This window comes from Struthio camelus, chromosome 5, assembly GCF_040807025.1.
Source record: "Struthio camelus isolate bStrCam1 chromosome 5, bStrCam1.hap1, whole genome shotgun sequence".
In the NCBI taxonomy this organism is placed as follows: domain Eukaryota; kingdom Metazoa; phylum Chordata; class Aves; order Struthioniformes; family Struthionidae; genus Struthio; species Struthio camelus.
The window spans coordinates 63,904,369-63,916,588 of NC_090946.1; the positions used below are offsets into that span (position 1 = coordinate 63,904,369).

General features: G+C 39.2%; 1 protein-coding gene across 3 annotated transcripts in view; it reads right to left on the minus strand.

Moving 5' to 3' along the window:
* PTPN21 (protein tyrosine phosphatase non-receptor type 21) overlaps positions 1-12,220 on the minus strand; it is a 43,612-nt gene that overhangs the window by 3,224 nt on the left and 28,168 nt on the right. For 2 of the 3 annotated variants that reach the window (XM_009689830.2, XM_068946750.1), the window contains exons 11-17: positions 11,055-11,115; positions 10,533-10,617; positions 7,354-8,816; positions 4,855-4,992; positions 2,163-2,384; positions 889-1,017; positions 326-560 (exon numbers count right to left, since the gene is read on the minus strand). In XM_009689830.2, the coding sequence (XP_009688125.2) occupies positions 326-560; positions 889-1,017; positions 2,163-2,384; positions 4,855-4,992; positions 7,354-8,816; positions 10,533-10,617; positions 11,055-11,115 (2,333 nt within the window). Of the gene's footprint in view, positions 1-325; positions 561-888; positions 1,018-2,162; positions 2,385-4,854; positions 4,993-7,353; positions 8,817-10,532; positions 10,618-11,054; positions 11,116-11,790; positions 11,893-12,220 lie in introns of all 3 variants that reach the window. The other variant, XM_068946749.1, reaches the window with a different exon arrangement.

Consider the following 12,220-nt stretch of genomic DNA (forward strand, 5'->3'; position numbering starts at 1 on the left):
TTTGCCTGCTTCTCAATCTCCCATCAAAGGTGGTCTGTGGCAGCCTTCTTGCTATCGCTGGTACATACTGAATGAGTGGTATGTGGTATAATTGGGTTTTAAACTATATGACTTTTCAGAAAATTGTATACACGGCTTTAGACATACACAGTCACTTTAACAAACTGACCGGTATATTCCCACCAAAAATATAATCCAGTATCTCTTGCTGCTGTGAAGAAACCTTTTACAGCAGGTTGCTTGGCATACCTATCACAAGCTAATTCCTGTATTGCAGCCATTCCAGGTAGTATAAAAAAAGGCAAAGCTACTGAACGCAACTTACAGAGAAATCCCTTTAAATCCTCTGGACAGCCATGCTCTGGCCAGTCGGTATACTGCAGATGCCACACTGTTCTCTCCTGTCCTGTGAGAAGGTGTTTGATCTTCAAACCCGTAGTTGCATAGCAGCCTGAGTCAGTGCGGAATCGCGTGGTAATCTTAAATCTTCCATATGTGACAGTGTTGTGTCTTGAGCCAAGACGTGGCCAGTATCTGAAGCTTTTTTCTCTCCCACTTTCCTTAAAAGTAAAACATTTGCTTTACAAGAAACACAAAAATATACATGCAACTAATGTTTCCGTAACAATTATATTTCTCCTCCATTAAGTGTTACTACAGTCTCACGGTTTCTCACTGAGTAAACCAGCTCCCCATGGGAAAGGGTTTGCAAATTTACATCTGCCTGTCAATCAAAGCAAGACAGAACGTTAAGGGGGTCCCTATAAAATCATCTTCAATTGTTTTTCTGGTTTTAGTAAACATCCCCCCTCCCCCCCTTCCTGCAACAGATCATACTGAAATCGTTGCAGAAGTTTCTGGGGTAGACCTGACCCAGTTTACACTCACTTCTTCTGCTGTGACCATAGCTATGATGGCAATCCCTTGCTCCCAGATCATCTGCCAGAAATCTTGACATGTGTTCTGCAAAGGGCCCTGTGTAGCAATGTAATCCCACTCAATGCCACCAACAGAGATCTGCAGAAAGACATTAGATGACCAGTTATGGAAAACTCCCCTTCCCCAGTTCCAAAGCAGCCATTTTAAGATGCATAAACTGAGAAAGATAGCAACACTCAGAAACAAGAGGCAGCCAGTGTGAGTTGTAAACCCATCTGCCTATCCGCTTTCAGTTGCATCCTGTCACATTAGATGTAGGAGAGAAGGAAGGTTTAAAATTATACAGGCACATGGCTAAATACATTTATTTTAAGTGATAAACATAATGTATCAGTGAGTACAGGAAACTGATAACGATCTCTTCTACAAATTTTATCTGATGTTTCCTCCAAAAACATTATCTCATTTCAGAAGGGTGAGAGCTGCTGGAGAAATCTGTGAATGAACTGAAGTATAGACACTTTGTCAGAGAGTAAACAGATATATAAAAAAAGGACGGAAACACAACTATTACTGCTATTTAGAAGATCTCGACTCTTTTCAGAGGCATGAAACCACTTGCAGTTGCACTTTAACGAGTAGCCATGTGTACTGAAAATGAATGAACTGCCTCGAAGCTCCCTGAGTTCACCCTGCTGTTTCTTCACCATTTTAAAGAGAGTTTAAAGAGGTAAGGCTGGGGAAAGCAGGCAAATGAAGATGATGAAGGAGCAGGTTCTCTTTTGGCTCCATCTGTCCCTCTAACCATACAACAAAGCTTAAGCAAGGAGCTATCCTACTGCCTGTTGTGAATCCAGCCTGAGAATACAGAGGAGGAAGAAATAATAGTCTGTAATTGCAGTTCAGACATGTCATAATCACAGGGAAGGATCCCACTTTGTTTAAAAGCCATCTGCCTTCTTAACTGAGGAAAGGGTGGACATGCCCTCTGTTAGTACCAATGCAGAGAGAGGGGCAGAGGGAAGAAGTAGATTAATACAGAAGACCTCCCTAATACAGAAGCAAAAACCAGAAAACCTCTCCAACAATTAACCTTCCATTATTCTAGGCAATGGAGGAGAAAAAGGTTCCTCCTGCCCCGAAAGAAACCTCAGCAGAAGAAGGGAAAGAGGGAGACACGGGGAAGGATTCTCTTCTGTTTAACAAAACCAGAATTGAAGGCCAACTCCATTTTTAATGGCCATACCAGCTGGAAAACATTTCTGTACAAGTATTTCTCTCACCTTGATATGAGATGCATTGATGTAACCAGTGTTATTTTCTTTGGTTGGGACTAGCTCTACTCTGGTATCATCATAAGGAAGGACGTCCTGGAACCGGTTTCTTTCAGCATTTTCAGGAAGCCGAGCTATTGAGCACTCACCATCTATAAGCCTTTTTTTCTGAATGCGTTCATATTCAGTGAACACCATCCCCTGCTCTAACCGTTGTTCCAGAACTTTGCACTAAAAGATAGAACAAAGATTACAACACAAAGTCAAATACCAAGGTGAGTGTATTTTAACATAGAATTCATCAAGGATGAAATGTATGTATTTTCCTCTCATATACATTTATTAATGCTTTTCCAGCTACTAATGTTTTTCAAAACATACCAGAATAAATTAGAAGCAACTCTAACCAGCAAGAGTTTTGCTCAAGTGAAATCTGTGTAAGAATCCTGTGATACTTCGCTAGGTCACAAAGACTGTGGATACCACTGGGGGAAAACAAAAATTGCTTCTTAGTTTCTATAGAGACAACCCAGTTGGGCAAAGGAATATTTGGCCAAACAAGGTAATTATGCTACGCTATAAACTTTGCCTCAAATACCTCTAAACAAGAAACACTCATTAATCTTCCCACTCAATATAGCATACTTGATTGCAACATTTGAAAAATCACTTTTAACTTTGTAATCTAAAAAAAATGCCGTCAAATTTCTAGTGACGATGGAGAAAAACTCTACAGATCCAAAATAAAATGTTTGGCTCAGTGAATGAACTAATTATTCCACAATTCCTTAGGCTGAAGGTTATAAATGTTGAAGACAGCAGCAAAGCCTTCTTGGAACCTCCTGCTGCAGCTGAGTTATAAACCCATGATTTTTTTCTACTAGAATAATTCAGTCTGTTTTATTTAATAAGCCCCAAAACAGATTTATTCTTTCAAAACTAAGTTCTTTCTAAATCATAAGACACTTCAGGAATTTCAGCATCTGCTTGCCAACAATAATTAGAGGAATAATATGTGATATTTCAGCCAGAAAATTTCATCTATGTCACATGTCCCCAGCCTCTCACAGTAACTGCTCTGCGGTATCACACCAGAAAAGCACTGTGGCAAATAACTGTACTGCCAAATGCTGCAGAGGAAAGTGTAAAACCTCCATTATACATCGTTTACAGATCAGTATACCCATTCTAAAAACTTCTTTAGGCCAAATCTCCTAGCATAACCCGATAGTAACATGAAGCTGAGCAAAGAAACAGGCACTGAAACCACTTAAGTCTTTGCCCTCTAAAAATAACTGCAGTCTAGACTTTCTTTCATGTCATATGTGTGATTTGTTTTGTCTCTTCTCCACAGTCTTAGGAATCACTCCCATTTCCCTATATGCATTCTGCCTACATGACTGCTTGAGGAGACAGTGTGGAGGTATGTGTCTTTTTCATAACTTGACCTTACAGATTCTGCTTTTCCTCTCAGCCATTTGGGCAGAGCTGGCTGAATGATATGGCTGAATTCAATAAAGGTCAATCCAGGAAAAGATGATGGCTGTAAGAGGAAACAACCAAAACAGGTACTAAATGTGGAAGTGTATCTCAATAACATAGTGTTACTTTCTGCTCCTTAGCATTCTCAAGGAGCATATAGTTCAAAAAGCCACGTTAGCACACTTTCAGCCATAAAATTACAGTCAAACCTCCCTCTTACTGGTCTCATTCCAAGCCTTCAAACTCCAAGACTGAATTTCTTTTATGTGACTTACACCTAATTGTCCTGGCATGTTACTTGGAAACTGCAGCTGGTGAGACCAAGACTGTTCCTGCTGGTTCTAATCCTGCAAGATACCCAGTGACTGTCGAAGAACTGAGCAGGAGTGGACTGCAGCTAAGGATACCCATCCGTGCTCAGAACTGGATTCTAAAGTAACGACTGGTTGCAGAATGTCAAGGAGTCAGTGCAGACTTTGGTTTTTCTAATCGCTCCCTGGTCAGATATGTGATGACAGCATTGTTCTATATAGCCCTTCACAGTCTGGATATTCACTGGATTTCACACTTTCCTGCACCCATTTAGTGGTATACGAGGCAGGCTGAGGTATGTTTAATTGATATCGGTTATATCTTCTATCTCTCAAGTATTGATCCTCAGCCCTAGAACCTGACATTCCCTCAGTGATCTGAGCCTGGTTAATGAATTTTAAACTTCAGCAGATCACACAAGTCCCAACCACATTCTCAGGGATACATCTGAGGAAAAAAAGATAAAGGTTGTCTGAACAAGCTGTATCCTGGGGATGCAACTTAACTACACAATTTGTTGTTAAAATTGTATAAACTACTAATCATTACAATCAAGTTCAGGCCTTTTTAGTCTGGAAAGGGGCCTAAAAATTGAGAGAAAACAGAAAGTCTTGGTGCAAAAACGTACTGGTAGATGCTAAATAATTTGCTGCCTATATGTTCAAAGGGTAAGCTTCAGTGAATTACTGTCATCTTAAACCTTAAAGAAAAATCTTTAGTCACACCCAATATGCCTTTCAGTGACTTAGCAATCAGAAGTTTCACTCATCATTTTGTTTCTATGCTCAACGTTCGAGTTACTTTGAATCTGAAGCATTTTGGAAGTCAATACATAGTACCATTCATATGCACTTCATTTTGAAAAAATCACTAATGTGAAATCAAGGATTAAAAAATTTCAACATACCCGTTCATCATTTGTTGCTCTTGTTGATTCTTCCTTCCCCTCGTCTGGCAGAGGCATTCTAGTCAAGGTTAGTCCATTTAGGGCAGCTAGCTTTAGAGGCCCTATTTTTTTTGCATCAGTTTTATTCTTTTTCATGCCCTGTAAAAGAAAAGCTAAAACTTATGAATACGCTTAAATAGTTGATCAGGTTATAAAGCAGAATCCAGAGGAGTAAAGGATACTTCTCTGACCCCTTCTGCAAACTGAACACAGTTTTGACCCTTTTCTCTGATAAAGACAGCAGTGGGAGATTAGGGTGGTGGGACTACATTCCTCCAAGGACACAACACGAGCGTCTTCATTCCAGGCAAGTTACTGAAACGGCACGAGAATGACAAGTATTGCTCCCTGCAAGGTCCCTACTAGGTCACAACTGAAGGTGTGAGGCCACAACTCCGGGTAATTATCATTCTTGAAAAGAGTTGGAATCACTACTCACTCCCCCAAAAATACATAAATAAAATAATCCTATGTTAAACTACACAATTTGCAGGCCCTTCTCTTCCCTACAGGTGGGCATAACAATGAGAATGTATCCTTATGCTATTTAGATACAGTTTTAATGTTTGGCTGCCTTTGCAACAAACTGCACATATGAAAACATGAACACAGAATCAGTGAAAGATCTGAGCCCTGAATCTAAAATATTGAAGCTGCCACTCAAGATTTGGCAAAAATACAAAACAGATTTTTGTGAAAGAATACTAGCAGATTTTAAAAGCATAAGAGAGAAAATTTCATCACTCCTGCAGTTGCTAAGTTTGGTTATTAAAAAAAGAAAACGCTGAAAATATGGGTGAATATGTTGCTTGAACGAAAAAAATCAATGATTCCAAAAGCTAAATGGTGGTAGGGAAAAAGAAGACAAGGCTAAAAGAAGATGAAATTGCATTTAAAAGCCAAGCAAGAGTTCGTTGGAAAGCAAAATGCATAAACATTGGTAGGAACAGTTATCAGGCTATTCATCTCAATATTAAATACAGAAAGGTAATATTTTCTGTTCTGCAATAGCACTCTAAAATGTTATTTGCTGAACTGGAAAGTATTCTGTTGAAAATTTCAAATGAAAAAGTTTGAATATCAATTTCATTTCAAAGGTTGAAGTGAATATTCACATGACTATCAGAAGGAAAAGGCAGGGTATGATTGCGGTAGGCTCATCAGTGTTTCAAAATATACCATATGGAGAACAAAATACAAAGCAACTATATCTAATTGTGAACACAAGTAGAAGGATATCATCTTTTTTTTTTTTACATCCACATAACAAACAGGAGGAAGGAGGTTTTAGGAAAGCATATGAAATGATCAAATGATTGAAGCTGAGGAAGATGGCATAAATTTCTAGTCTGTTTTATTGTGTCAGCTTCATGTATAAGAAGTCTGATACACAAGAAAACAGTGAGAGCAGTAACTATTTAAAAAAATGGCTTAATCTAGGTGAGCTTTTGCAGCATCAGCTGCAAAACAGCTACTAAAGCAGGAGATGCAGTATGCTAGTTCCACTGCAGTCCAGTTCATATAGAAAACTGTTTGACAGTGGACAGTTAACTTGGGCAGGAAAAGCTAACAGCAATCAATTAAAAACAAAACCAAAAAACCAAAAACCCAACACCATCCCCACTCCCCAAAACATGGTCTTCCTTCATTAGCACTCAAAATATGCCAGGAGCTATATAATGTGAACAAAAGTTAAAAATAGAGTAAGTGGTAAAGATTGTCAATGAAACTGTACAGTCCAACACAGGCCTTGATGTTTCTTTGAGGAGTTACAGGAAAGGTGAAACCTATAGTTTTTCCATTTATTTCTTTTTATGGAATCATAAGATAGGAGTAGGAGAAAGGGAAATGGCAGCAAGGAATAAACTTAATGGGATAAAACCAGCATGAAGGCAAGGCAAAAAGGAAAGGCTATAGGGAGCGGAAGAGATGGAGGAAAGAAAAGAAAAAAAAAAAATAAGGAAAGAATCTATTGTCTTAATGTGTCAGATTTCCCTCTTTGGCCAGAGTAAGAAAGCTAATGAACCACAAAAAAATAAACATTCAGCTACACCCAATTTTTCAGTAAGGGAAGTTCCAATATTAGAAAGCTGGTAGTGGAATGGAAGCAGTTGCTTCTGTCCCAGGAAAGCATAGGTAGGGCAGAACACGGAGACTAGCACTGACTTCAAAATAGCTCATTCTACAGTTGCTAGCTAGGTTTGCTGTATCAGACCGGGGAGGCTGCACGGTTGCATCTGCGTGGGAGGACTATACAAACAGAACTCCAAAGTGGCAGAGAAGGGGATAAAAGATAGCCAAACAAAGTTATTAGAAAAATAAAGATGAAGTTTAGGATTGCTTTTAAATCTTATGTTTTAAAAGCATCTCTCAGGCTGCTTTTTAACACAACAAACTAAAAACCCCCCGCAACCACGCCACCTGAAGCAACCCAAAACAAGAGAAATAATATCCACTTACACCTAGCGGGGGAAGGCCTTCCACAATATTCTTTTTCCCAGACAGAAGATCAGATACAGGTCGCTTCTTTATTGAATCCTTCCTTACTCTGTATCTCCCTGATGTTGTAAGGTCAGATTCCGACATCGATGGAGTAAGTAGTCCGTCTCCTCTTCTTTGTACCTGGCTTTCTACCAGTAAATGAACTGGGCTCATATCTTTCATTCTCTTTTCTGTCTCTGTAATATGCAATTTAGGCTCAAGAATATGCAAAGGTCCAGCAGAAGAAGCAACAGAGCTGTAGGGGTAGCTCAGTACAGAATCGTGAGAATAACCACTCATAATGGCTGAAAGTTGGCTTTGATCTTCAGGGAGAGGTGACAGGCTCATGCTAGCCTTGTTTTCTTCTTCAAATTCTTCTTCTTCCTCACTACTGTGAATCAGCATAGTAGCATCCGAGAGGGTTTTCTTATGCTCACAGTTCATGCCTTCTTGCTCATTTTCTTTTTGTTTTGTTCTCTCCAGCAGAATATTAGGCTGTGACCCTTCTGAGATAACCCTTGGAAGGGCCACATCTGCTGCAGATGCTGACATGGTCCTCTCTTTGATTCTTATACCTTCAAAGCTGGGAGTTAAGCCCGCTATCTCAATACTGTTCCTTTTCTGCAGCTGGGCATGGCGTGCTGACGTTAGAGGCTCACTGACTTCCTGAAGAGAATGTGCAACAGGCAGGCTGTCTTCCTGAAAGGTCTGGACAGAATGGTGCACTCGCCTTGTAATAAGATCTGGATTGCTGCTGCTAATGTAGAGATGGCGGGAAAGGTCTGGAGTACTATTTGCAGGTCTTGGGTATGGGTATGGGGGAGGCGGTCGATAGACTTGGGTCTTCATTATATTTGGCGCTGGATAATCCTGAGCCTGGAGTTGTACATTTGTCAACTCAGGCACACTGACTGCCCCCACGACTGGGCGTTTTTCAGCAGGATAGGGATAGGGGGATTGGCTATGAAAACTGTAATTTAGGTTAAACGGGTAATGGCTAGACTGTGGGGAAGTGAACTGAGCATGTTCTCGTATTTCAGGTTGACTGTAAACTAAGGCATCAGGCCTGCTGTAAGCATATGAATTGCTGATGTTAAGATTTCTCATTGAATGGCTCTGCCTGTCTGTATGTATCATTCCCCTGTTGAGTTGTCTCATTACAGTTTCATAGTCTGGTGTGGGCCGATAAGAGGGTGGTATTAGCGCACTATGTCTATGCGATGGTATATAATCAGTTCTGAGGACATCGCTTCCGGTAATGCTCGGGTTGGAGGACATGGGGGATGGCTGCAAGTAATGCTGTGGATTATTCAAAGAGTTTGTGCTATGCGCACTATAGACGCTACCATTGCGGATTCGGCCGCTGTAATCGTGAGGAGCTCTATCCAAGCTAGTCTGAGAGTGACAATAGTATCCGTTCTGATTGCTCACAAAGAGGTTATCTGAAAATAAAGTTTAAGAACAATCATTATGTCCAAGATACAACATAAATAAGATATTCTCTATTAAGATGTAGCTAACCAATGTCTGAGGTTTTCAAGATCTCAATTATATGCAGCTATGTCTTGAACTGAGAAGAGAAGAAAACATAGTAGCTTTCTTTTTGTTGCTGATACCTAAAGGTATGTATACCAGAATAACCTATAATGATCATTTAGATGATGCAGACTCCTAGGGGAAAACATTATCTCAGTTTAAGAATGGCTTTCTTTGGTTCAGGTTAGGTTTGCTAAGCTTCGGCCTAAGTAAAACCAAATCTAAATTAATCTTAAAACACTTTAGTTGAAAGAAAGAACATCCACACCAGAGTTTGCACTAATCTAATGAGATCAACTTAAAAAGTGGGAAAAAAAAAAAAAACAAACCAAAACTCAGGTCATAAGTGGATATAATACTATAAGATCCTTAAAAATCAAAACAACTTTTCTCCAGAAACTTTGGACACAGTTTAAACAATCACCATATAGTCTTTGCACATTAACATATAACCACAGCAATACATAAAGAAAATGACCTCATAGTTTATACATCCAACATACACTTAGTAGTTCGTACAGCCAAGGAAGTAATTTTTAATCTGCTAAGCTGCAGAAGAGAGTAAATAAGTCACTGCTTTAGATGCTTTTAGTTATGTAGCACTTAAACGTAGCAGTGATTCTGACGACTTTATTTGAATGAATCCGCTAATAATAAATGATTATTTTGTTTGTGAAAAAAAATTTTCAGAAATAGGGTTTTTGCAGTAGGAAGTGCAATAGTCTTCACTGTGTCCAGCAACGGTTCCAACACTACACTAGAAACAATTCAGGGATGTTCTGAATCTACGTGTTGATCTAGGGGACTGTAGAGCTCGAAGGCCCAGTCACTGACCCTACTTTGCACGGGCTACTAGTACCTCAGTAACCGAGGCTACTTTGCATGGGATTAGATTAAGCTCTTTAGGGTAGCAACTTTGTTAACTAAAGACACAATGTGCAACAATCAATAAGAGAGAGAAAGCAGCCATGACTCCACTGCGCAATTACATAGATTACATTCCTTGAGAATTCTGATTATTTTTCCTCCTTCTTTCAAACAAACATTTAATAATTCCATAACCTGTGGACTTCCTCAACCTTTGGATTCCCCACCACCTTCTCATCTAATAATCTTGGAGATAAACTCCTCTCTTCCTACATCCTGGTTTTAAAAACGCTTTTTTCTCCAAACTGTCTATGGGCTCAGATAGGCTTTGTAGCCATCAAGATCACTACTGACAAGGATCTCAGAATGCCATAAAGTACCAGTCTGGTACATAAACAAACAAACAAACTCCAGGCAGTTTAAACTCATGCAAGAACAATCACTACATGTAGTTGCTGTAAATGCCATCAGTAACTCACTTTTCCCCTATCTGATATATCGCACCAGCCTTTGCCTAGAGTAGAAGCAAGCACTGCAATGAGTGACATACTGCAAACTTGTCCCATGTTTAGCCTAAGAATTTACCCAACTTTTGCAAAAGTAAATGCAAATAAATTCAAGTTATAACTTCCACCTTCTAAAGTGGTATAGCGTGGTCTTAGTTTTCATGATAATAAAATCAAAAGGTTTGGCTGTTTACCACCATGTTTACAATTATTTAAGATTTCAAACTTTTCAACTCTGCTACAAATTACCTTGGGACGACGCATATGGTTCAGTATAATGACCGTTGTAATGCAGCTGAGGTGGTGGAGGCATCATATAAGGTTGAGGCTGGGGCTAAGAAAGAAAGAGTTTTATTATTAGCTACAAAAAGAATCATGATTTATTTTAAAAATAGAAGTCTTGAACAATGCTGCACAAAGACTTAGTCCCAAACCACTTCTCTAAATCTGCAATGTAAATTTCTCCCATGAAGTCGTAAAAGGAATAAAAACAGCCAAGACTGAACCTTGCCATCTGACATCTAGGAGAGTCTGTAAGAGATAGATCAATCTTAAACTAAAAATAGAAGTGTTTAAAATATTTTGCATTGTAATTATTAATTCCACTACTCAGACATTACATACCAGCTTTTTCCAAAAGTTAAGGAGAGTTTCTCACACAGTAGGCTCATTTTATTTCACTGCTCATTTTATTTCACTGAAATGAACTAGTGTTTCAAAGTCAATTTAGATAAACAAAATTGCAAATATAAGACTATTTGACCTCCTTACCAAAGACATCCTGGAAGAAGACCGCCTTCTAACAGGATTCACTGTAACAGGCTGGGTTTGTCTACAAAAGAAAACATATGGTGAAAAACGATTCTTACTATATCAAAGCCTACTTCGGATCTTGAAAAGCATTCATAATTTCAGTTAAAAACAATCTGCATTTCTTGGGGCTAGGCTCTGTGTTAAACAGTCCTCCCAAGAGTCTCAAAAGGAAAGAGCACCATATGTAAACCACCACTGCAGCTAGTATGAGCAGAAACACAAAACCAGGAGGAAAATACCTTAGCTATTTCTTTGTCTCCTTTCTGTGGAGCACAAAAGGGAGATGGCCCTGAAGCTATTCTTGTAGCAGGGCAGGAAAAGCCAGGAACCAGTAGCAAATTCGAACACCAGGCAAAATCTCCTACTGTAAGTCACCTCTTCTATAAGATCTAATTTAAAATCTTTGCAAATACTAAGGATCCTTTGTAAATGTTACAGAAACAGCAAAGTATAACTATGCTGCATAAGTATTTACATGTTCTGATGTTCTAGCTATTGGTAATAGCTTCATAACTTTTTAGGTTACCTCCAAGATGGACTGCTCAGAAACCTTAAGCCCCTTTTTCCTCACCCTAAGCTGCACCTGCACTCTGCACCTTGCAGTAAGACAGAGGTCAAAAGACAGCAGAGTAATACAAATACAGGAACAGATACAAATACAGATTTCAGAAAGAAAGACGATTTTCCAGCTCACCCTTTGGGAAATGAAGGACGAGAAAGAATTGGAAAGCGTGGAAGGGAAAGACTGAGGGAAGATTTCTGAGAGCCCTCCTCGGATGGAGAGTCCGGAGAGTCGCTAAAGACAAGGCACGTACAGATAAAACGGAAACAGTCAGCTAACATGCAAAGAAATCTAATTAAGAAAGGTCCTAGCTACCAACAGAAAAAAAAAGACTGAACATTATATAGGCATGCATAAGATATTTTTCAGCAGCAGGACCAGATGACAGAGAATCTTAGAGTGGAGATAAAGTTAAAAAGTTTTCTTTGAGGACTTCTCCTATTAATAAAACTGTGTTGCTACAAAAGGGTCAGAATAAGTAACCTTGAAAACTAGCATTCAATATATAGCTATAAAACTGCTATTATTCAGAGTGCAATGAGAGAGTCCCGCAAATACACTA